Below are 22137 nucleotides of genomic sequence, written 5' to 3' on the forward strand. Positions count from 1 at the left end.
GTCGAACCAGCCGCGGCGGGCAGATCTCAAATGCTTTCTCCAGCTTGGATTATCAAATGTTCAGTGAAACGACAGGATGGGCTCCATCAGGCTTAAAAATATGTTTTTCTATTAAATTTATTTTATAAAAAATGTTTTTATTACAAAGAAGGGACGAGCCCCCAGGATTAGCCGACCTCCGTTTATTTGTTCCAAAGTTGAAGTTACCGGAGCAGATGTACCGGGATTACGGTACAATCTGATTCCAAAGTCTGACTTGAGAGAAAGAAAAGATCGAGTCACATTCGCGAAGAGCTACGGCATCAAAATGCGCGGCTCCGGGTCTCGTAGGTGGGCTCTGCTCTGCCTGCACATGCAGCATAATCTCTAACTCCTTCGCTGATTTATGTTGCAGTCGCTATCCCGCTTCCGCGGCTTCTCGCAGCGCCAGGTACGTGTCAAAACCTGCACTTGAACGTCTGATTCCACTCCATAACATGCAAATAAATCGATAACCACCGCAGCTGCGAGCGTGAGCGCGTGTTTGAGACTCTACAGCGTCGACTAGCAGCCCAGAATCTAAGCGATAATGGCTCTGAGGCGAGTAATGACTACGAGGAGAAACGCAGTATGTCAGAGTCTGTAGCAGCAGCGCCTACAACTGCACTTTGCCGTTTTTACGTGCTTGGCAAATGCCGCTACGGCAGCTGCTGCACCTTCTCACATACACTCCCCTCCCAAGTGAACGAGTGCGCCTCAGATGAGACCGCGGGGCTGTCGGCGGCAGCGGCGCTAGTGGATTGTCCATTTTATCTTCGCGGCAATTGCAAATACGGCGACCACTGTCGTCTCAGACACAACCCAGCCATGCTGTCTGGAGCTCGTGTTGCAGCTTCAGCTCGTTCAACCCCAAGAATGGGCAGTTTTCCGGTCTCAAACAATGCTGCAACTCTTGCAACTCCTGTGGCTGCAACACACGATAACCAGCAAGACTTTACGTGTGGCATCTGTTTCGACGACATCGTCCAGTCTGGCAAGCATTTTGGTCTATTACGTGAGTTTTTGTTGCACTGGGAAGGTTTAATTTAAAAGTTGCTGACGGCCTATTTCTTTTTTATTAACCAATAGATTGCGACCATTGCTTCTGTCTGGATTGCCTGCGTTCATGGCGCCAGTCGAAGGATATGGAGCTGGAAGTGATTCGTGCATGTCCTGCATGTCGTCTGCCGAGTGATTTCATCGTTCCGTCGCTTATATTCGTGACTGGAGAAGAGAAACGCAAGGCTGTCGAGGCGTACAAGAGTCATTTGGCTCTGCGTGAGTGCAAATACTTTAACGGACTATTTGGTAGCTGTCCGTTCGGTCCACGTTGCTTCTACGCACACCGCGACTCGGAAGGTCGCGACGTTAAGCATTTGGATCGCCCCAAACGATCGACAAAGCCGCGACGTGGGCGAAATGGCCATCAAGGTGGAGACGCAGCGCTGCAGTCGTTGCTGCAACAATACAGCCATCTGTTTCACTTTTTTGAAGTTGCAGACTGGGACGACTTCGATCTCGTCGGTGGCTTGTACGACTCAGATGACTCGGATGATGACGACGTCCAGTATGGTTTTTCAGACGACTACGACACAGAATAAACAGGAAGTGCCACAGCAACAACAAACAGCAACTTTGGTTTGGTTATAAAAAAAAAGTTATTGATGCAACAGCAACAAAGTGCAAAAAGTGGTAAATGCCGGTTTTTAAGTTAGTATTTTTTTTCTTTTGTTAGTTTTTAAGTCCGTCCCTTCAAGTTAATCACCAAGATGCATTCCACGAAGAAGACTCACAACAGCTTTGCCAATGTAGATTCACATATAAGCCAAGTCGTGGCTGCACGCACAGGCATACGCGGAAGTTCGAAGCGAAACCCCAACCAGAAACCAAAGAAGCATCAACCGGACGGCCATGATGCATTAAAGATGGAGCTACGAGCGAATGGGGAACTCATGGAACAACGACTAGCTACTGCTGTCCGGACAAAGCGATTGGATCTCAGTCTTCCTCGAAATGCACTAGTGTCGTCAGTATACATCCAGCATTTCCAGATACTCCCAGCGACAATAATTGAGCATGTGAATCGAGGTCACCACCTGACAGAGCTCTGGCTTACAAATCATCGTTTGGGGTCCCTTCCAGCAGATATTTCAGTTTTTAGCAAGCTTCGTGTCCTTGGTCTTGCTGGGAACGCACTTACTGCTTTACCGGAAGAGTTAAATCAGTTATCGGATCTTGAAGCGTTGTATCTAGAGAAGAATCAACTTCGAACAGTGCCAATCAAGGTTACGTTTCCACCCAAGCTACGTGAATTACGTCTGGATTATAACCAGCTCACAAGTTTTCCTACTCAGATCACGAAGCTGAGACTGCTTAACCGTCTCGGCTTGAGTCACAATCAACTCAAGGCAGTACCGGAACAAATTCATCGTCTTCGTAATCTTGTGGAGCTAGACTTGGACTACAATCGCATCGATTGTGGTCTTCCTGATGGGGTTGCAGAGCTTCAAAGACTGGAAAGGATTGGTCTTGAGGGCAACTTTCTTTCGGAGAAGCCGGCGGTTCTCGACCGTCTGCCGGTGTTGTCGTATATCCGACTCAGTGGAAACCGTGCAAAGCAGTTTTTATCTACGGATAAAAGTATCGATACGGGAGCTTCGCGGCGGTTTGTCGCTGTGCCTAAGCGCCATGATGGATACTTTCAGTGCATTCAAAGCAGCACAAAAATTCATGAGAACGAAGACGGAGACATCTTCGAGCACAACCAGAACCGTCGGATCTTAGATGGTTTGGTTCCATGTCGTGACCAGAATATCCTCAACGCGTTGACCTATAGTTAGGGAGATCGTAGGTAAGAAACTACATGTAAATGGGAGTCTTAGGCCTAAGTGCCCTTCAAAACGCTTTACTTAAAATACTTTTTAAGATCTTTTTATTTTAGATGTCTGTTGGCTTCGTAAATATCTCTGGAAGGGTTCCATTTTTTTTAATTTTCTACTTTTGTTTCTGAGTTCTTGTAGCACGAATCGAACGAGCTCCAAGTATAGTGCATGATCAATTTCTTAAAGAAGACAATTTATTTAAAACGGTACAGCGATTGTACAGATGAAGGGTTACCGGGTCCTGGATTTCGTGCTCACTGGCATCGTCTTCTTGTTAGCCTACGCATGCGCATCGGTCAAAGTACACGAGCGCCCAGTTCCTGGGATCGCGTTCGTGTGCGGTAGTTTTGGGGTTGGATCCATCGATTGACAACAAGAAGCTAGCTGAGGAAGGTATAGTAGTGATCCAGTTCATTTTTTTTATTTTTGTAGAAGATTTATGATGTTTTCTTGTTTTGGGCAGTACCAATGTGGCTTCTTTTGACGCTAGGACTCGTCTTACCTATCGGAATTAACCTCATTGTAAATTTCGTACTGCCGCTGTTTTTCCAAGTTCGAGTCATCGCGCATGACACGCGTGATTTCCTCTTAAGCCTGTTACAGTCTTTGGCCATTGCTCAGCTGTTCACCCACTTTACGAAAAACATGGCCGGTCGCTTCCGTCCAAGTTTTTACGATATGTGTAAATGGGATTATGAAATTGTTTGGGATGGAGTCACCAACTTGTGCACCGATCCAGATGGAGACAAAGAGGGTCGAAGAAGCTTCCCGTCGGGTCACGCTTCCTGCGCGTGGGCGACGATGTTGACATTAACGGTAGGCAAAATATCACTAATGTTTTGGTGTTGAAAGTCCACAGCTAACTTTGACTTGATAAGTAGCTTTATCTGCTTGGTCGATTTCGTCTAAATACTCCCAATAACTCCAACTCCAAGCTGCAGTCCGGCAGGAAAACCTTGTTCATGTGTCTCTCCTGCTTACCGCTACTGCTAGCGGTGTGGATATGCGTGACGCGATCCAGAGACAATTGGCACCACTACAGTGACATTTTATGTGGCAGTGTTATCGGCGCCATTTTTGCGTTCACCACAAATTATGGGTCAATCTTTAGCATAGATGTTGCAGGATCCATCCACGACCTTGCAAGGGTGAGAATTTGACGAGGCTTTGCTGTTGACATTTAAACTGAGTCAGTTGCGTGTACATTTGCTTGTTCAGCAAACACAAAAAGTGAACGATGTCAACGCACTCGCCGTCCCCTCCTCATAACAAATACGACTTTGAGCCGCCTACAACCATGTCATAGAATAATAAACAAGCGCAAATAGCTACGAGTTGCTGAGTGCATTCTTTTGTGTCCTTCTAAAAAACAGCATCCTCGCCGAAACCTTTTTTTGCTGGAAAAGGCCACCCGTTGACACTACTGAGAAATAGCACTCATGGCGAGCATTCTCTCGAATAGCTTGCGTCGCAGACCTTTTCGAGTTGCAAATCGCGTTATTTGTTCGGTCGGTAAGCTCACTGTAGTGGTTCTAGTTACCGATACAACGTGCCGCAGTGCTTCTTATGGGGATTCACGAACGTTGCTTAGATGAATCCATGGACACTCCAGCTTATTTCCCTAAACTTAAATTGAACAGCAATAGTAAGCGGATCACCACAGTAACCACGGGAGCATTCGTCAGCAGTTGTCATTCGCGTCATCGACGACTCTGCTGAACACACAACAAGTCAGAACTATTACTTGTTGATCTGAGTATCCGAAGCCGAAGCTCTCTGTCACCGCAGGAACACATTGTTACTTTCATGTCTGAATTCTAGCCCGGCATGAGCTTGAAGGCGATGCTGACATCCAGTTGTCCATATCACCACTTCACAACGCCTATGCACTCTTTTTAGACAAACTCCTCCGCTGCTTCTGATGGCTCGCTCCGTTCTTTCAGCACAAGAAGAGCATCTTCCAGACAGCGTACACATAGCACGGTGGAACTAAACCGCTGGTTGTGGCCATCATTAGCTGCGAAGCACAATCTACATGCGGGTGACTCCACATTCACAGGAAGACTGGCGGCCACAAACTCGCGCCACAATGTCGGGTTGCGTCTGCGCACATCGGCACGATTATCGATTTGATTTTGGTCCATGTATGCGGTGAGTTTTCTCCTCGCACTTGCAGCCACATCATGACTAGATTGGCGTCGAACAAGTGCAGCTGCGACGACTTCTGTGTGACTTTGAGCAAAGTCTTCGGCTTCAGCAACGCCTTCCATTCCAAGTCCGCCACCAATTGATGTCGACTGAACATCCGTAGACGTTGCCGTTTGAATCGATTCCTCCCTTCTCGTAGCTTCGAGGCGAGCTTCAGGCGCTGTAGTCTCATTTTCACCTTCAGTCGATCTCGGGCTGTCAATCTCGATCACCTCTTTACCCTGCGCCATAGCGTTCGACTCTGTTGTAGATGGAGTGTCGATTCTTAAGGTGTCTTGCTCGGCCATGACTTGATCACCATCGTCGTTCTCCTTAGACTCCGATGGAGCATCATCATTGTCGTCGATTATGATAACATTGTCGACATCGTCGGCTCTGCCTGTCGAATCGACTTGTTCCGAAGCCACTGTTTCCTCCCGTTCAACTTCAATTGACTTAGACGCGTCGCTTCTATGTTCTTCTTCCATGACCTGATCTCCGTCATCTGCAGACACACCCATGGCGCTCACATCTTCTGTAGGGAAAGAAGTTTGTTTGGCCTCAGCGGATCTGGCGTGTTGTGCTTCATTTGTGACCTCGTCCTGACTGCTCTCTGAGCGCAAAGAGTGGGAGGGCTGCTTCGATGGAACATCTTCCGGTTTCCCCTCCTGCCTTGCGGCCGCTTGCGACAATAAATCCGAGATTTTTGACAGCTCGTCCGATGTAATCTGGTTTTCCTCGGCTTGCAGTATCTTGAGCTTTGTAAGAGAATCTATATCTGCTGCTCGAAGGTGAGTTACTGCATTCCAGCTAATATCCAGGACGTTGAGCTGTGGCAAAGTTGGCATTGCAATCGCGGCGACGTTGTTGTGTGCAAGTCTCAGTTCTCTCAGCTTAGTCAAATTGTTGACACACGCAGGGAGCTCGAGTAATGAGTTCTCAGATGCATCCAGTTCTTGTAGATTCTTCAGCTGACGTAGAGCCATGGGAAGCTCCATCAGCTCATTTCCACTAACATTCAACGAGATCAACTCGCTCTGGAGCAAAACTGCGTTCGGAACGTACTCCAAGCCAAGACCCCGCAAGCTTAACGATGCAGTGTCTTGGTATCGACACCATGATACATTCTTCTGGTCCAGCAGTTTCTCATCGCCAAATGTGTTGCATGCGAACACCAACTGCCGCCTCTCCATTTCTTCTGCGATCGTCTTCGATCTGTCACTCAACTTTTCACCTAGCAAAATCTCCAGACCCACAGCAAGACGCCAAGACTCTAATAGTAGCGGGTTCGCTTGCATCTCAGCCTCAAGTAGACTCGATACTGCCTTCATATTCCTCAATCGCAGCTCCACCGCAACCAAGGCTTGCAGTACTTGAGGATGCTGGGTCTTCGCTCCTTTTAAACATCTTCTCAGGCTTGCACGTGCAGCCAACAGTTCCCATTCGTGGGTAGCAATGTCTAGATATTTGCAGGTACACGGGCACGAAGTGAGCACTAAAAAGGGCGAATGGCTATAACACAGTCATTCAGTTCGTACCCGAAAAGGCAAGCGAGAACTCGGACGACATGGCTAGCATATCGGTGCATGACGCATAAAACGCAGCCTTCTCTGGTCCAGCAATTGCAGCAGAGCACAGCTGGAATAGCTCAAGGTGTACATCATACGTGATTAAATGACTTCGTTCCGGACTCAGGCAATCGCGCACAGCGTCTTCAATCGCTCTATTGGTGATATCACGTTTAATCCGCGTCGACACTTGGCGCATCATCTCAGTCTCGACACTCATTTCTGCCATATACTTTCGGAACAACTGAGTCAGCATCGCTTGGTGCTTTCTCCATGATGCACTGTCTAAATCTTCCTGTTGTAGACAATCCACTTGAAATACAAAGCGTTGCATCCACGCAAGTTGTCGTGCTTCCAAGGATAAAATACCAAAACTCAGTAAGCTCAACAACATTTGGATGCCATCGATAGCGACAGATGGCTCCAGCAAGAGACCCATCAGATGAACGATATCCAGTCCCACGTAGATGTCTGCGAGAGATTTCGTTTGTTTGTCTGTCGATTGCGGTTGTGATGATCCCCGGCGAAGCAGTGCAAGCTGATCCATCCACGCTCCCAATAAAGTGTCCAACAAATCCTTCAGAGCACGCGACTTAGATATTTTACTAGTTACATGCATGATATCTTGGATCGACTTCTCCACTTTAGCAGTATCAACATCCAAAAGAGTCGCCAGCTGCTTCATAACGTCCGGAAAGGTCTTATCCAAAGCATCTACGAGCGCTGGGGACTGGCGACAGGCGAAGAGATAATGATGCAAGGCTTCAGGGAAGTGAGCTTTTGTGTTCCGGTTCATCATCGTGAGCATGAGTTGATACGCCTGCTTCTCACCGGTCGACGTTAACCCCATCAACTTTGCCGCCGTGAGAGACGCGCTAGGATACTGTGGAATCTTGTCTACGTATTCCCGAAAAAAGGCCGAGAGAGGCTCATTTTTCTTGCTGAAATCTTGCTGCAATGCAAGTAAAAGCATCCAGTTGCCCAGTATCACATTGCCAGCATCCAACATCTCATCGCAGTCGTTTCCAAGCGTTTGAAACGCGAGTTCATACACCCCAAATGCTCGCGTGAAGGCTACCTTTTCGAAATCACGGTTGCAACCCCGTAAATACTCGGCAGTATACGACAATCCTTTGATCGGAACGCATTCGTTGTTGCTAGCAGCCACCCAGTGCTCCATCAGTGCTGGCAACTCCTTGAACAGCAAAATATGCGCGAAAAATAAACAAATCACTACTACCTCATCGCCACGTAATCGAGCACGCACCATAGTGCACCACGCAAACTCCGAAGATTCGTTGTCAAGCTGCAGCAATGCTGACAGGAGCTCGAGCACTCGACTTGTCGCCCCAGCAAGCCACAGCTTAATACAGAGATGGCAACATATTGCTGTCAATAAAATAGACACTTCCTTAGTCGCACTTGGTGTCTGAGATCCAACTTCAGCTGAGTTCGTTCGCGCAAGATGTTCAAGAAGCCGCCAATAGATTCCTTCCGCCATGCCCACCGAGTCAAACTCGTAAGTCGAAATATAACGAAGCCACAAGGCGTGAGAATTCGGCAGAAACTGAACTCCTTGCTCTACCATGTCGATTTCCGTCTGCCGATTGGTCACTTGTCTGCACAGGCGAAGATACAGAAGCCACAGTGCCTCACAATACGCATTTGCCTCAACTTCTAAAGCTCGAGACAGCGTATGTAGACACTGTTTCAGGTTTGCTTCGTCCACAGCCAGAGCTTGAGAGGCATCACTGCGTTGCTTCAAATTCAGCTCCTTGCATAGAAATAGAAGTTGTCGCTGCAGAAGATCGTCATCAGATAGATTCACAGCTTCATCCCTATCAGCAACCAAAATCTGAGTGAGTATCAGTGTAAAGAATTCGAAATTTTAAAATGAATACGTACCCCAACCCAATGTCGAGGTCAAGCTGATGAATAGCCAGCAGAAGCCACGCCTCAGTGGCACTAGGGTTTTCCTCCACACTTGCTTGCAGCTTTTCGCCATAGACCTTTCGGGAGTTAATATCGTCGAAGTAGCGAGCTTCCCCAATGTCAGGAAGCTCTTCACGACTATCAAGAACGATGAAGTCGCCATTGTCTTCTTCCGATTTTCCCTCCATTTCTTGTGCGATGGAGAAAGCTGCATCAGCTCTGCTTGGCAAAGTCGCGTCTGGTGCGATTGCCTTTCCATCCTTATTCTTTCTTTCGGTCTGCATACAGAACAATTAATCGAATAAATCAGCAAAATAAGCAAAAAAGAGCCACCTCATCAAAATCGCAAGAACTTACTGCTGAAGACGTCTGAGCTGTGGTTATAACTGGCCACTTCAGCATAATACGTGCACGAAACTCAGCAAACGACACCAGTAACTGATCCATCTCGTCCACCTTCGTCTCGCCAAGCCCAGCACCATCAACATCTTCATCAGAGCAGTCACTGAGATTGCTGCTCTCGCTGACGACTGATTCGTAATCTTTCTGGTGATAATTAGAACAGTTCTTGTCGTTGCAAACGCCATTGAGCTCATAGTGACACAGCACTCTGAAAAAAAAGATCACAACTGCGACGTTAGAATGCTCACAAATGTAAGCAGCAGCACTCAAGGCATCCGTACTTCATGAAATCAATCTTCTTCGAGCCCGCAGACTTCATCGCGCCCCCTCTCAGCTGTCTTACGACCGAGTCGTTTGTGACTGAGAACAGCTTCGCGTGTTTTGACGAGAAGAAAAGCTCACGAACGCCACGAACCCCACGAGATCGACCCTGTCCATCGAATCTTGGCGACAAACTGCTCTGCGGCTCGGCCATCTCCGCTTGCTCACGAAGCCACGCCTCCATTCTATCAAGAACGCCAGCTATTTGTCCATGTGATCGGTAAGTAGTTCTCAAAATGCTGCTTGTCGTTGAATTGACCCCGACACAGGCGGATAAAACACCAGAAAGAGTAGGGATTGCGGCACCATCAGGTAGCAGATTCGCCAAAAAAAGTATTTGTCGACGCTTCCTCATAAATGCTGCGCTCTTGTTGTCTGTAGTATCAGGCGTCCGCAACGAGTCGCAAACAGATGCCACGATGTCCTTCTCCAGTTCAATTAACGTCTGGATTCGACCTATAGCACGTTATCACAACAATTAGAGTAAACTTACACATAATCAGGATCACGAACAGAGTAATACCCGCATCTGACGAGATAAACGTTGGTGTCTTCAGAGATTGACGTCCTGGTTGCCAGCACACAGATCTGCGTGCTGCGTTCGACAGATAGACATTTTTTGCAATGTCACCAGCATCCAAATCGGTCAATGAATGTTCCAAGTAGCACCACTCCACCACTTCTTCAAGAACTTTGCCTGTATACGTCTTGAACACTTGCTCGAGCTGTTCTCTTGATATCATCTACTCGGTCACAACACAAACTATCAGTCGCCATTCAAGAAACACAACGTCTGCAAATATTACATCACAACCAAGCCTGTTTGCGTGAGATAACGCGTCGCAATGCGAAAGCACGTGGATTTTGCAAGCTCCGCCGTTCCCACATCCAACGCCGGGGCAGTAGCAACTAAATAAAACCAGCACAGCCACAGAAATTAAGAATCCGTCAGAATTCGAGCTTAACGCACGAGGCAACCTCTTACAGGGATGCATCTCAGGAGCGGCAACAGCAGCGTTCACTTTATCCTTGGCTTCCACGCTAATTTTCTTCCTCTGGTGTTCGTCCGCTTCCTTTTCTTCTCGCTTGCGCTTCGCCCGTAGATGTTTCAGGCTCCTGGCAAGCACAGACGCTGCTGCTTGCTGCTTCTACAGTCATATCAATAGGTAGTCTTCGCTTAGACTTATTATCACAGCCAAAATCCTGCTAAATCATCTCAAACGGACCTCTCGAGCCGCCTCCGCTCGTGCCTGCAGCTCCTTAAGCTCCTTCTTCCGCGTGACTGCCACCGCTGCTGCATTCGCCACTTTAACTTCCTCCTTTCGGGCTAATTCTGCCTCCTGGTTCGTCTCTTCGGGCTCAATATGCTCGATAGTCGATTTATTTGGTTCTTGAAGCTGAAGCAGCTTCAGCAGCTTCTCCTTGCGCTTCAAAGCCTCATCTCGCTTGGAAATCCAAAGCTTCTTCTCCTCTAATACTTCGCGTATACGCCTAAGCGCTCTCTCGTTCGCCTTAGAGGACAGAGAATCCTCTGTAGCCGACAGTGCGGCTCCCATCTCCTCAACTTCCATTTCCTTTCACCGAATGCGGAATTCGATCGGAAGTGGTGTGGTCGACATAAATAGGGTGGTGCACATCGCTCGAGTAGCCAATCAGCGATTGCAACCTTTTGGAGTAAGATCGCAGTCACATTGAGAGAGCATCATGTCAGGCGTACAGGTCGTGGCTGAAGGCAACCCGCGCAAAGGCGCGATGGACGTGGATGAGAGGGACCAGTGCATTCACGGTGACGAAATTGCGGAAGAACGGGCGGTACTCGGAGACTGATTGGAATCTGTGGACAGATATTGTGAGCTGGTTCCAGCGTAAAGCAAACCTCGAGTCTGCGGCGGAGAAAAACGCTGGTGAGGAAACAAATTGACCAAATGTATTATGAATATGCTTAGTTTGACGGCTGGAATAGATATTGAGGCGTTGGAGAAGACCCTGGGCAAGGAGATCCCCGAGGTTTGACGTTGTGAGAAGTTGAGCATGGTGAAAACAAGGTGGTTGCTCAGATAATATTGACGCGGACTAGGAGTTGCGCAGTTTGCTAATGACACAGAGCGGCGGAATCTGGTTTGACGACTACAAGGTTGGCCTTAAGCGTTGTTGCTGGGTTTGCAAAGGCTTGTGCTGACCTCCATTTGTTGCTTGAGCAGTCGCTGTCCGCAGATGTACGGACAAACGTGCTTTGCTTCGTCAATGATGTCTCACTAACACACGCGTTTAGGATATCATCAACAAGGCAGAGACGCTTGCGTCTATTAAGGGCTGGGATTCTTCGTTAGTCCCCTTCGCAGTAAACGTGGATGGCGGAGCGCTTGTTTCGGATACTGGTTCAAGGAATGCAGTGTTCGAGTTCAACGAAGACGGTAAAGGCGATCGGCCACTCGCGCCGTCCCTCCTCGAGTATCTTGAGAAGTACCGAAACCGCCTTCTGTCTGGAAAATTTGACTTCGTCGAGGATGTTGGACTGGTCGAACGCTCGCGAAAGTAAAACTCACGTTCAGGATGAATACGAGTTCATTCGTGCTGCAACCAAACGACTAAACATTTCGTCTGACCTTGCCAGGTGATCCAACAAGTTCTAAACCTCTCTATTCATGCAAAATGATGACAGTTGATCTAAACTTGTACATGTTATGTCGTACTCGTACACCTTATATGCATGCGCTTCATGCCGCCACTCTTTGCGTCCATATCCGCGACGTGTGCGTTTTCTTTTCGCTCATCGATGTCTTCAAGAAGTCGATAGTGACGGCGACGTAAGAAGTATCCAAACATCGATACGAAGAAGGCCAGCACGAGCATAGTTCCAATGAGTCCAGCGATAGAAATGTCTTCGGCACCGCCAGCCACGGTTTGATCGGCAATGGAAAAACTGAGTTTTGCACCATTCAGTTCAATCCGTCGAGCAAACGTCCCCATGGATCGCAATGTGCTCGTCTCGTTCCCTAGCTGGTCTTGCAGGTTCTCGACAATGTCGTTAAGTGACTTCTCCCCGACACGTGACGCTGGCAGGATTTGGAAAAACACCACGATGCTGCCGCGCTCGAGTGCAGTGATTTCTAGTCGAGAGTGTGGAATTTGCAGCGCAGACGCAACCTCAGTAGTGAAGGCATGCTCAAACGCTTCTCGTGCTGCAGGCGAGAATAGAACTTCATCGTAGCTCACTTCAACCTCGTACCTCACGACAACACGCTTCGATCCGCACTCAATACCGTTGCAAATGTCTGTGATCGACGGCTTTGGCTCCGTACAGAAGTCTTCCGATGGTGCTTTTTGGTTGGTGCTAGTATCATAACACACTGCCTCACGCGATCGCCTTCCGCCTCCGCAGCCACTATCACACTCACTCCATGCTGTGACTTGCCACACATACTGAGCCGCCTCGTCATTGCTCTTGGCACTGCAGTCAGGAGGACTGTAACCTGGACGGCAGATACACACGGCGTCTAACGAGTACTCGTCAATTGCTGTGCTGCTGTCTTTAGGACCCGTCAATATACGTTTTTGCCGGTTCTTCTCTAAATGCACTGGTCTCTCGTTATGGTAGTTTGGGAAGCAGGTACCATGACCTGAACACGACAGTCTCTCGCAGAGATCAGGAGGATGCAGCGGGCTCACGGCAAGAGACTTGGCCGACCACACGGAATAACCATTTACGTTTTGAGCGCGAACCTTGAATGCGTAGGAGCGACCGTTCACCAGTGGCTCCACGACACTTGATGTTGGCACCGATACCGCTGGAGCAGTCGACGCATTTGTATTCGTTCCAACATGACTTACAAGATTTACTGAAGATGAAGTAACTTTCTGAGTGCCAACCAGCACATTGTCTTCCTCATCAAACCACCCCACTTCGTAAGCCACAATAGGATCCAAGCCATCGTCTTCCGGAGCCTTCCACGTCACTGCAGCTCGACCGTCAAAGGCCACAGCGTTCACAAAGCTGGGGTTGGACGGGACACCATGTAGCTCCTCAACCGGTTTTATCGACCGCGGATTCTCCACTTCGCTCAACACAGAAACAGCTTGAGAAGATGAGCTATTCGCTGAGGCTGGTACGGCAGAAGTTGTCTCCACCTCTTTCAGCACCAGCAGAGGAGCAGTCGCCACGGGAGAGGCAACAATCTCCTCTTCAGCGCTTTCTTCGCTTGACAAATCTTCAGAGCCAACTACAATGTCGCCACTACCAGTCCTTGAGTCGGTGGGGAAGCGAATTTCCTCGGCGTCGGTCTGCCATTGACTCCCGGACACATTGCCGACGGACGAGAATACAACGTTAGCGCTACCACTTGAGCTTGAGCTCTGCGATGTTGCGGCGGCAAGTACGCTGCACAGTAGCGCTAGCGAGACGAAGCTCCACCTGCACGAAGCTCCGATGGCCTTCATCACGAGTCGGAATTGATGGAAAATGGCGACGTACAAAACCGCGTCCTAATTTCTGATTGGTCAAAGCGTTTCTGAGGTGAAGTTGAAGACGTTTTGCAGCATAACGTCTTCAATACATTGTACTACATGTATGCTCCTTCTCGAGTGAATTACCGGTTGAACGGACGGTTCCGAGATTCAAGTTGCATTGGTGAATTACCGGTTGTACGGACGGTTCCGAGATGCAAGTTGCTTCGGCATGATACCGGTAAAAATCTTCGATTCCTCGAATCCGCATCGGCGATGAATGACCTTGCACGAGCCTTTTGCTTGCCCTACGTGGGCGACGCTGACATTCGATTTCACCAGTACGTGATGCGATGCTGCAAGAACTACTACACGGACCCATCCGCCTATGTCGCTCCGTACGCTACGCTAGTGCAAAGCTCGGGTTTTGGGAAGAGCCGACTCCTGTATCAAATAGCGAAGAATATTGGCTCTATCGAGCTAGAGAACGATATGTTTGACACTCGACTGCTTTACATGTGCGCGCGCAACGTTGAATACTCGACTGGGTTTCCAGCCGCGACTCCAAGCCTCTCTAACTTCTTTTTTGGGAACAAGAACATTTCTAGTCACCGATTACAGGCTGCTCTGGATTACGCGTGTGCGAACTGGGAGACGGTAAAGAATGACTGGCTTGGGTTGTTTGGAGCGGCTTTTATCATAGGCGCGAACACGGAAAAAACTCAGCCTACTGATATCGATTTTGGTTTGACCATAAATTTACTAAAAAGTTTGCGAATCCCTTCAGAGAACGCGCAGGGCTCGTCAGAATTAGTAAACGAAGATGAACGTATAAAGGTGTTGGTGCTGGCAGTTGATGAGGCACGACATTTACTTGAAAAAGAGGACATCAACGGAGTTAACTACTTTTGTCTCTTGCGGAGAGCATTAGTCGACGTTAACGTCCAGAGGAAGACAAGGAAAACGATGATCTTTGCGGTGTTTGTCGACACAAATCCCCGTATCTGCGATTTGGAACCTTCACTTTCCACGGGTCTGACGTCAACACATCGTACAAACACGAAGAAGGACAAGAAATTGTTTCCGCCTTTCGTGCTGACTCACACAATGGACGTGATGCTGAACATGGGCCAATCGCATCCTTTTGACTACAAGAAAAGCGTTCTCCAACTTGATCTCGACACAACTTGGAGCACGCTCGTCTCAATGGGTCGACCAATGTGGCACAGCTACATCATGACGAAGCCGTGGAACCGCCGTGGCATATTCATTCTGGCTGCTTCCAAGTTGCTCTGTGGTCTCAGCCCCTTTAACAACGAGAGCTACGGAGCGAGTTCTCTTCAAGGAGTGGCGTCACTAATGTGCCGTCTTGGATTGCGCCCGCAGTCTCACTCGGCGTTTGCAACGCAGGCCGTGTCTGACTTCATGGCAGTGCTTCACTACGTCAACTTTTCGTACGATGCACACATCAGTGGCTACGTGACGGAGCCCGTTTTGACTTTCGGGGCAACGCACCTGTGGTACGAGATTGACCCATTGCCGCTGGAGGAATACATACTTCCTCAATTCTTGGAGTTATTGATGCAGGGTCTAATCGACGTCGGAAGCATCGGCGAAGTGGTGGCGCGAATTATTTTGCTGCTAGCTATGGATGCGACCAGCATGGGCGAGGATGGCTTTCGTGCCTACCGGTTGAGTGGAACCGGATCTAAACGTTTGAAGGGTCAATTTTGCTCGGTAAAGCAGTTCCTGGGGCTGCTTGATGGATCGTTGAAACCGCGAAGAGGTATAAAGTGTGATAACGTCCCCAACGACGCAACCGAAAAAGACAATAACGCAAAGCCACGGCGGGAGCTTTTCAATGTGATCGACGAAGAGAATGCGACAACGGGAGGTGCAACACCAGAGCAAAGGGACAGCTTTGAGTTATGGATGAACGACTGGGACAACTGGTGCGTTGGGCTTAGCCACTTTGTCGAGCTGAAAGACTTGCCGACCACAGCAACGCTTTCGTGCCTGCTAGGTCGTCGAGCAGCGGGCGTGTTTCCGCGCGATCATGAAGAGGCACAGCTGGTAATACCGGTGTTTTGCAAGGATACCGCTGAGGTTTCTTTCATCCTGGTCAAAGTTTGGAACGAAGAGACTACTGACTGGGAGTTTCCACAGTCCGCTCTAAGGAACCTGTCGCCTGCAAGCGTGTTCGCTGTGAACGAGGAAGAGGAGAGCAAACACGAGTTTTCAGAGCTCTCACCACGTAGGACAATCCGTATCTACATGAGTCTACGGGAATGCGATATTTCCATCCCGGCCCAGTCGTATCTCATCGATAATGCTAGTGCTACGAGTGTGGACGACGTGTCGTACACACTGTGCCTTCGGGGAATGTGCTGCCCGGCCAGACTGGGATCGGTTTCTTCTTTAAGAAATTGGCCCTTCTTGTTGACACTGAAGATTGCGGATCAGCTGGCACGTCTCGCCGATTCGGCCTGGTGGGATCCGTTGGCTAAGGTCAACGTGGATGTGGCACGGCGAAACTTTTTCAAAGAGCTGATACCGGATGAAGAGTTGAAGGAGGCTGTAGGTTGTACTCATAAGATACCAGGCGACGGTGGACGAGGTGACTTTTAGCTACGGCTTTTGAACTGAAAAGGAATCTGGCACTCTGTTGTGGCCTAGAAATTGGTGGAGGTGATCTTAGGATAATTTGCTGGACTTGTACCAGAATTAACCTTTATTCCCGTTGCTCTAAGAGCGACGTATTTCCGTCTGAAAGGTAGTTTTGACCGGTGCGTTTACGACTAGGAAGAGTGTTATTAAATGAGCTCCGACACATTGGTGGTTTTAGCTTTAAAGGGATCTACACTCCCCCTTTGAGACGACTGGATCGATTTTCCACCAATGGTTCACGCCACGATGAATCAGCAATGCTATCCAGTAGCTCTGAGACTTTGTTAGACAGCAGAAATGGCCAAAACACTAATGACCGTTGAGATCTCTGGCTGGGCCGCCGGCAGATACCTCGAAGACACAGCGAGTACGAGCCTTGGGTCCCTTCCGTATCAACAAGATACGACTGGGCTGGTTTGTCCCGATTGCTCTCCCGAAGGCTCATGAAAATTCGGATTATATCGCGTGCCGGGAACTTGGATAACTCGTGTGTGTCCCGATTGATCTCGTTCTTTTGAAAAAGATTGGCAGGAGTCAGGTTGTTGAGTGCTGATTGGGGATACATTCTGTCCGCGCCACTCTTGTTCTTAACTTGAATTAAGATGAAGGAAATCCTAGCATCGGAGTCCATGTTTGATGGGTAGCTGAAGATCGGGATGATCAAATCGGCCGCCTTCTGATTGCGTGGAAATACCCCGGCTGCACGACGGCCTAGCAAGAACCACAGTGTTGCCTTCGTTGGAACAGTAGTGAGCTCAATAAAGTGGCTGAAACCAACGCTCCAGCTGGCCCACCCGTCCCGCCAGCTATAAAAGTCAGCCCTCTCCGTGTCAGGCACCTTTTTCAGCTTCTTGGTGTCATCTTCATCTTCTTTATAAAGCTCGATAACTTCAGGGAGGCGTGCACCGTCAAGTTGACCCAGAAACTGCTTCACCGAGCAAAATTGACCCTTAAAATGTTTAGATCCGGTTCCACACAATCGGTAGGCACGAACGCCGTCCTCACCCATGCTGGTCGCATCCATAGCTAGCAGCAAAATAATTCGCGCCACCACTTCGCCCACACTTCCGACGTCGATTAGACCCTGCAACAATAGCTTCAAGAATTGGGGAAGTACGTATTTCTCCAGCGGCAATGGGTCAATCTCGTACCACAGGTGCGTTGCCCCGAAAGTCAGCACGGGCTCCGTCACATAGCCACTGATGTGTGCATCGTACGTAAAGTTGACGTAGTGGAGCACTGCCATGAAGTCAGACACGACTTGTGTCGCAAAAGCTGAGTTTGATTGAGGGCGAGCTCCTAGCCGACACAGCAACGACGCAACTCCCTGTAGAGAACTCCCTCCGTAGCTAGCCTTGTTAGAGGGACTCAGGCCACAGAGCAACTTTGAAGCAGCCATGACAAGTACTTCGCAAGGATTGTCCCTGTTGTTTGAGACGTAGCTGTGCCACAGTGGCCGACCCATAGAAATGAGCGTGTTCCAAGTTGTATCGGGATCACGTTGGAGAACGCTTTTCTTGTAGTCAAAAGGATGATCCCATTGCAATCGACCTTGCTTGAGCACGATATCCATCGTGTGAGTGAGCACGAATGGTGGGAATAGCATCGTCTGCTGGCCCTTGTAATTTCGCGAGGATGTTTCTCTCAAGTGAGAGGGCACGAAATCGTAGACGTGAGAGTTGGTATCAGTCAGAACCGCATACACCATCATCTTGAGTTTAGCAGTAGCCAAATCTTGATTCACCTTTTTCAGTGCTCTACGTAAGAGACGTAAGAAATTGGTTCCATTTTTGCCCTTCTTTAAAAGTAGAGCTTTGGCCTCATCGATGGCCAAAACTAATACTTTCACACGCTCGTCCTTGTGTTCCAAAAACTCACGAGACTTCTTACGAGTTGGGGAGTCGGTGGTGGAGTCGGATGCCATAAAAGTTGCCAGTGCCGTGCCCAACGCCTCATCGATTCTTTCACATGACACAGGTGAGTCGTTCATAGGATTCATACCGAAAAGCCCAATCCATTCAGTCTTTGCAGCCTCCCAGTTAGAGCACGCGTACGCCACTGCACTGTGCAGTCGGTCAGCAATATTTGGTTGCTTAAAGAAATACTGAGAGAGTACAGGGGTGGCGACTGGAAAGCTTGTTGACAGCTCAACGTCATTCGAGCACACGTACAGCAACCGACAATCGAATAATTCACTTTCTGGCAGGTTCGTATTTGGGTCAGCGATCTTTTTCGCAACCTCGTACAGAATTCTACTCTTTCCGAAGCCAGAGCTCTGCATGATCGTCACGTAGGGGGCAGTGTAGGCTGCAGGATTCTCGCTGTAGAGCTTACAGCACCGCATCAAATAGCGAAAGAATCTCACGTCGGCGTCTCCTGAGTAGGGGCTGCTAAAAAACGCTTGATCGAGGTTACTAGTCACCGCTGGATCAGTCACAGCGTTTATCAGGACTTCGGCTTTCAGGATTGCCTCCACCTTTGCAGCGATAATTTTGAAGAGAGCGTCCACACCCGGCACGAAATAGACTCGCGCAACTCGAGCTGTAATATACGTCGTCAGTTCATCTCGTCGCCAGGAGTTCCTGAGTTCGTTCTCATCGATATCCAGCTGCGGAGGTCTTTCGGTCTCTCTGAGCGTCGAATTTGTTGGAACGAGTCGCTCAAGGACTTGCCAGGCGGCATTGGAGGCCTTCATTTTCAGGGTCGGTGGTGCATCTTCTTCCTGATTGACTTCTTCCATCGCTGGATACCCTTCAGAAGACTTTATGTTAATGGCCCTATCTGCCGTGTTAATCTGCCGTGTCCATTCCGCCTTGCGACATTTACCACTGGGTGTGTATAAAAAGTTTAATCATTGGGGTTAGGGTGGATTAAAAGGTGATAAAAACTTAGTGATAAAACGGAAATTTTTGATGAGACCAAAAAGTCGTCTCATCAAACTTCGCGTTTAATCACCTTTTATCCTCTTTAATCACGCACCCTAATTTAGCAACTGATAAAAAAGTGACTTGCGTATTGTATATGATTAAGCGACTCCCCTAACTAGCAAAATTTTTGAAATTGAAGATGAGATCTTCGACAGCTTCAAAGGCGCGAAAATTCGCGCCCACTAAGGATCGTTTCATTTACGAATTTGCTGCCTGCCGCATAAGGCTCGTCAAGACGTCGGCGTTGCATGGTTGCGGTACGTACCATCGTAGATCTGGATCATCTATCATATGTGCTAACCTTGAGTGCTTCGTTGTTGACGTAGCTCCTGAGTGTATTATGAAGCTCTCAGCTGTGACGACTATGCTAGGCTTCACTACAGGCCGGTGAGTGCTGTCCTCGTGCAGCTCCGTGGCCCCCGCCAGCCAAACTTGCTCCAACCATGCGTCAAACACTTCAGAGGGAGAGCCGACGATGCATTCGGATACCACGAGCTCCTGGCCCTTGTAGTGCTGGTACTTCTCGAAGGCTTGCGCGTCAACGTATCGCGTCGGGTCCAAGTGATTGCTGCGCATTCTCCTCGTCAAGTGTCGCTGACAAAAGTTGAACTCATCTGCTGTTTGGATATTATGGCCAATAGAAAGGACCATCTATATGTACGACTTGTTTGCTCTCTTGCTTCTTGGCAAGCGATCGTAGGAATGTCCTCAGCGCTAAGCGAAGGACCAGGCGGATTAAACCACCGCAATGCAGCCAACTGCACCGTGCAGTGCACGCCCTAGACATATCCGTCTTCACTGTCCACACAACGAGAGTTGTAGGGGTTTTGCTTGCTGCCACCCCTGAGGTCCTTAGGAAAAAGCGCACCATAGCCAGATGACTTTGCAGTGGGAATGGGCCAGGTTTGCAAACTCGGTAGCAGATGGATGGGATCTTAATTGCTCCCCGACTGACGCTTCGGGTATCCCCGCCTACAGGATCTCCTCCTCCACATGCAGTGGCACTCGACGCACACTTCCGACGTATCCTCGGCCAGCACCTTCGTGCACTTGGTCTCCGCCAGCGAGCCAGACGTCATGAATCCACGCGTCGAAAACTTCCGCTGGTGTCCCTATCACCACTTGGGACAGCTCGAACTCCTGACCAGTCTGGTTGTCGTACGCTTCCAGCCCGAGGGCATCGATGTAGCAATCAGAAGGAAGCATCTTGACGTGACTTCAATTGTGTCTACGAACCGATTGGTACCTACCGCTGGACATTATTCACTTGGTCCAACAAAGAAAAGGGAAAGCTGTATCTGAGCGGCGAAATTGTCGCTTGAGAGCTATTGATCTATTGTTATTAAGACTTACAACTTCATTCTGATCCTGTCCATCGGTGTTTGTGCGCAATTTTTGATCGACTACTTTTGGAAGGCACCCAGAACGCCGGCGCCGCGCATGGGCCCCTCTCTCGTTTGAATCTGGAGAGAGAAAGCCGTGAGTTGCAGGGGTCGCTGGCAGCGCGCCATCGTGGTGGTATCTTAAAAAATAGACAAATTTATCAGTTTTTTGTCCCATTTAAACTAGTAAAGATCGTCCGTTTATAATGAAATCAATATGTTAGATACTTCAACCTCACTCTATTCGGAGCGGAATAAATTTTAATGTAGGGTTTTGGCAGTACGGTTTTGATAAACCGGTATAAAAACGCATCACCGTGATAAAAGTGTGATTAAAGGGGTCATCAAAACTTTGTGATAAAACCGTTCTATACAGGTTTTATCCGTAGGGCTAGGTCAGATCAAACGTGCAATTAAACGGCGGATTAAACCGAAATTGTTTGGTTGACCAAAAAAATGGTCAGATCAAACAATTCGGTTTATTCATGTTTTTCGAGAAAAACTCGACGTTAAGTGTGTGCGGTCAAGCGGCAACCCATCCCAAAGTGTATGTTAAGCTGTATTGCTGAGCTTCAATATCCCCTGAAGCTGCAACCCCCCCCGTTTAAATTGGATCTTCAAGCGTCATGACATCTTCCCGCGCGCGGGTCGAACCTCAAAAACCGCGCCTAAACTACCTCTCATATTCGAATCTGTCTGGAAGGCGGGAGGAGAGAGAGCTCGAAGTTTGCTCTCCGTTATATCGATTTTGTGCGTGCACGTTCAAATTGCTATCGTACAATCTTTTGCTGGATCTTGTTCTTACATGCCGTCGATGCAGGCGCCAGCTTCGTGATGACACGCGCAAGTGGAAAACGTAAGCGCGCCCCTGGAGACGCCGGCCGTATTGGCGGACTTAGGAACCTCGCCAAGCGGTCAAGACCATCTCCTACGAAGAGGAACGACCCCATCGTGAGCCCGCACGATCTGGACGTTCCGGGTGTGTTCGCCACTGGTACGATGCAGACGACGATGTTTTCGTTGCCCGATACTTCCGATGGAGACTCTATCCAGTATGCTCCTGACGCCGTGTCTGGGTCGTCTCGTATAGTGCCGATGGATCGAGCTATCACATCTCTTTCTGACGTCGTGTCGGCATGGTCGGACACCTCTTCCGTGGCTTCTACACTAGACCTGAGACTCCACGGGTCTGACTCGGAGGAGTCCTCCGTAGGCCAGGCATCGTCGTCTCCTTCCAGACTACGTCCTCAACCGACGCGTAAAGCAAAGAAGAACGGAAGGCTCGACCAAAGCGCCGACTCCGACTTCTCTATCTCGCGAGCTTCTTCGGCGTTCGACGTGGTGCCGGGGTCCACGAGGCACCACTCAGGGCATGACTCGGATTCGACTCTTTCTTCGACATGTAGCT

The 22137-nt window shown here is 49.0% G+C and overlaps 8 protein-coding genes across 8 annotated transcripts; 4 read left to right on the top strand and 4 right to left on the bottom strand.

The window, feature by feature from the left end:
* Positions 1–609: 609 nt before the first annotated feature.
* Positions 610–1619, top strand: PITG_12235 (makorin-like protein; the record flags this gene model as incomplete). Its single annotated transcript, XM_002900799.1, has 3 exons — positions 610–880; positions 971–1033; positions 1108–1619. 3 exons carry the CDS (start codon positions 610–612, stop codon positions 1617–1619), a joined length of 846 nt encoding a protein of 281 aa, XP_002900845.1.
* Positions 1620–1970: 351 nt separating this feature from the next.
* Positions 1971–2710, top strand: PITG_12236 (uncharacterized protein; the record flags this gene model as incomplete). Its single annotated transcript, XM_002900800.1, has 3 exons — positions 1971–1994; positions 2061–2628; positions 2703–2710. The coding sequence occupies 3 exons, from the start codon at positions 1971–1973 to the stop codon at positions 2708–2710; spliced, it is 600 nt and encodes a 199-aa protein (XP_002900846.1).
* Positions 2711–6614: 3904 nt separating this feature from the next.
* On the bottom strand, positions 6615–8775 carry PITG_12237 (uncharacterized protein; the record flags this gene model as incomplete). The annotated part of the gene is made up of 2 exons (XM_002900801.1): positions 6615–8493; positions 8561–8775. The coding sequence occupies 2 exons, from the start codon at positions 8773–8775 to the stop codon at positions 6615–6617; spliced, it is 2094 nt and encodes a 697-aa protein (XP_002900847.1).
* Positions 8776–11010: 2235 nt separating this feature from the next.
* Positions 11011–12358, top strand: PITG_12238 (uncharacterized protein; the record flags this gene model as incomplete). The annotated part of the gene is made up of 6 exons (XM_002900802.1): positions 11011–11096; positions 11155–11214; positions 11274–11317; positions 11388–11444; positions 11512–11526; positions 11583–12358. 6 exons carry the CDS (start codon positions 11015–11017, stop codon positions 11847–11849), a joined length of 525 nt encoding a protein of 174 aa, XP_002900848.1.
* Positions 11993–13760, bottom strand: PITG_12239 (uncharacterized protein; the record flags this gene model as incomplete). The annotated part of the gene is made up of 1 exon (XM_002900803.1): positions 11993–13760. The coding sequence occupies one exon, from the start codon at positions 13745–13747 to the stop codon at positions 11993–11995; it is 1755 nt and encodes a 584-aa protein (XP_002900849.1).
* A 975-nt stretch (positions 13761–14735) lies between these two features.
* Positions 14736–16399, top strand: PITG_12240 (uncharacterized protein; the record flags this gene model as incomplete). The annotated part of the gene is made up of 3 exons (XM_002900804.1): positions 14736–15705; positions 15931–16330; positions 16382–16399. 3 exons carry the CDS (start codon positions 14960–14962, stop codon positions 16397–16399), a joined length of 1164 nt encoding a protein of 387 aa, XP_002900850.1.
* Positions 16400–16680: 281 nt separating this feature from the next.
* On the bottom strand, positions 16681–19923 carry PITG_12241 (uncharacterized protein; the record flags this gene model as incomplete). Its single annotated transcript, XM_002900805.1, has 6 exons — positions 16681–16691; positions 16772–17131; positions 17426–17659; positions 18299–18483; positions 18592–19197; positions 19613–19923. 6 exons carry the CDS (start codon positions 19921–19923, stop codon positions 16681–16683), a joined length of 1707 nt encoding a protein of 568 aa, XP_002900851.1.
* Positions 19924–19975: 52 nt separating this feature from the next.
* Positions 19976–20553, bottom strand: PITG_12242 (uncharacterized protein; the record flags this gene model as incomplete). The annotated part of the gene is made up of 3 exons (XM_002900806.1): positions 19976–20140; positions 20216–20281; positions 20341–20553. The coding sequence occupies 3 exons, from the start codon at positions 20551–20553 to the stop codon at positions 19976–19978; spliced, it is 444 nt and encodes a 147-aa protein (XP_002900852.1).
* Positions 20554–22137: the final 1584 nt, after the last annotated feature.

The sequence above is a fragment of the Phytophthora infestans genome, genomic scaffold (assembly GCF_000142945.1).
Source record: "Phytophthora infestans T30-4 supercont1.24 genomic scaffold, whole genome shotgun sequence".
Lineage (NCBI taxonomy): Eukaryota > Oomycota > Peronosporomycetes > Peronosporales > Peronosporaceae > Phytophthora > Phytophthora infestans.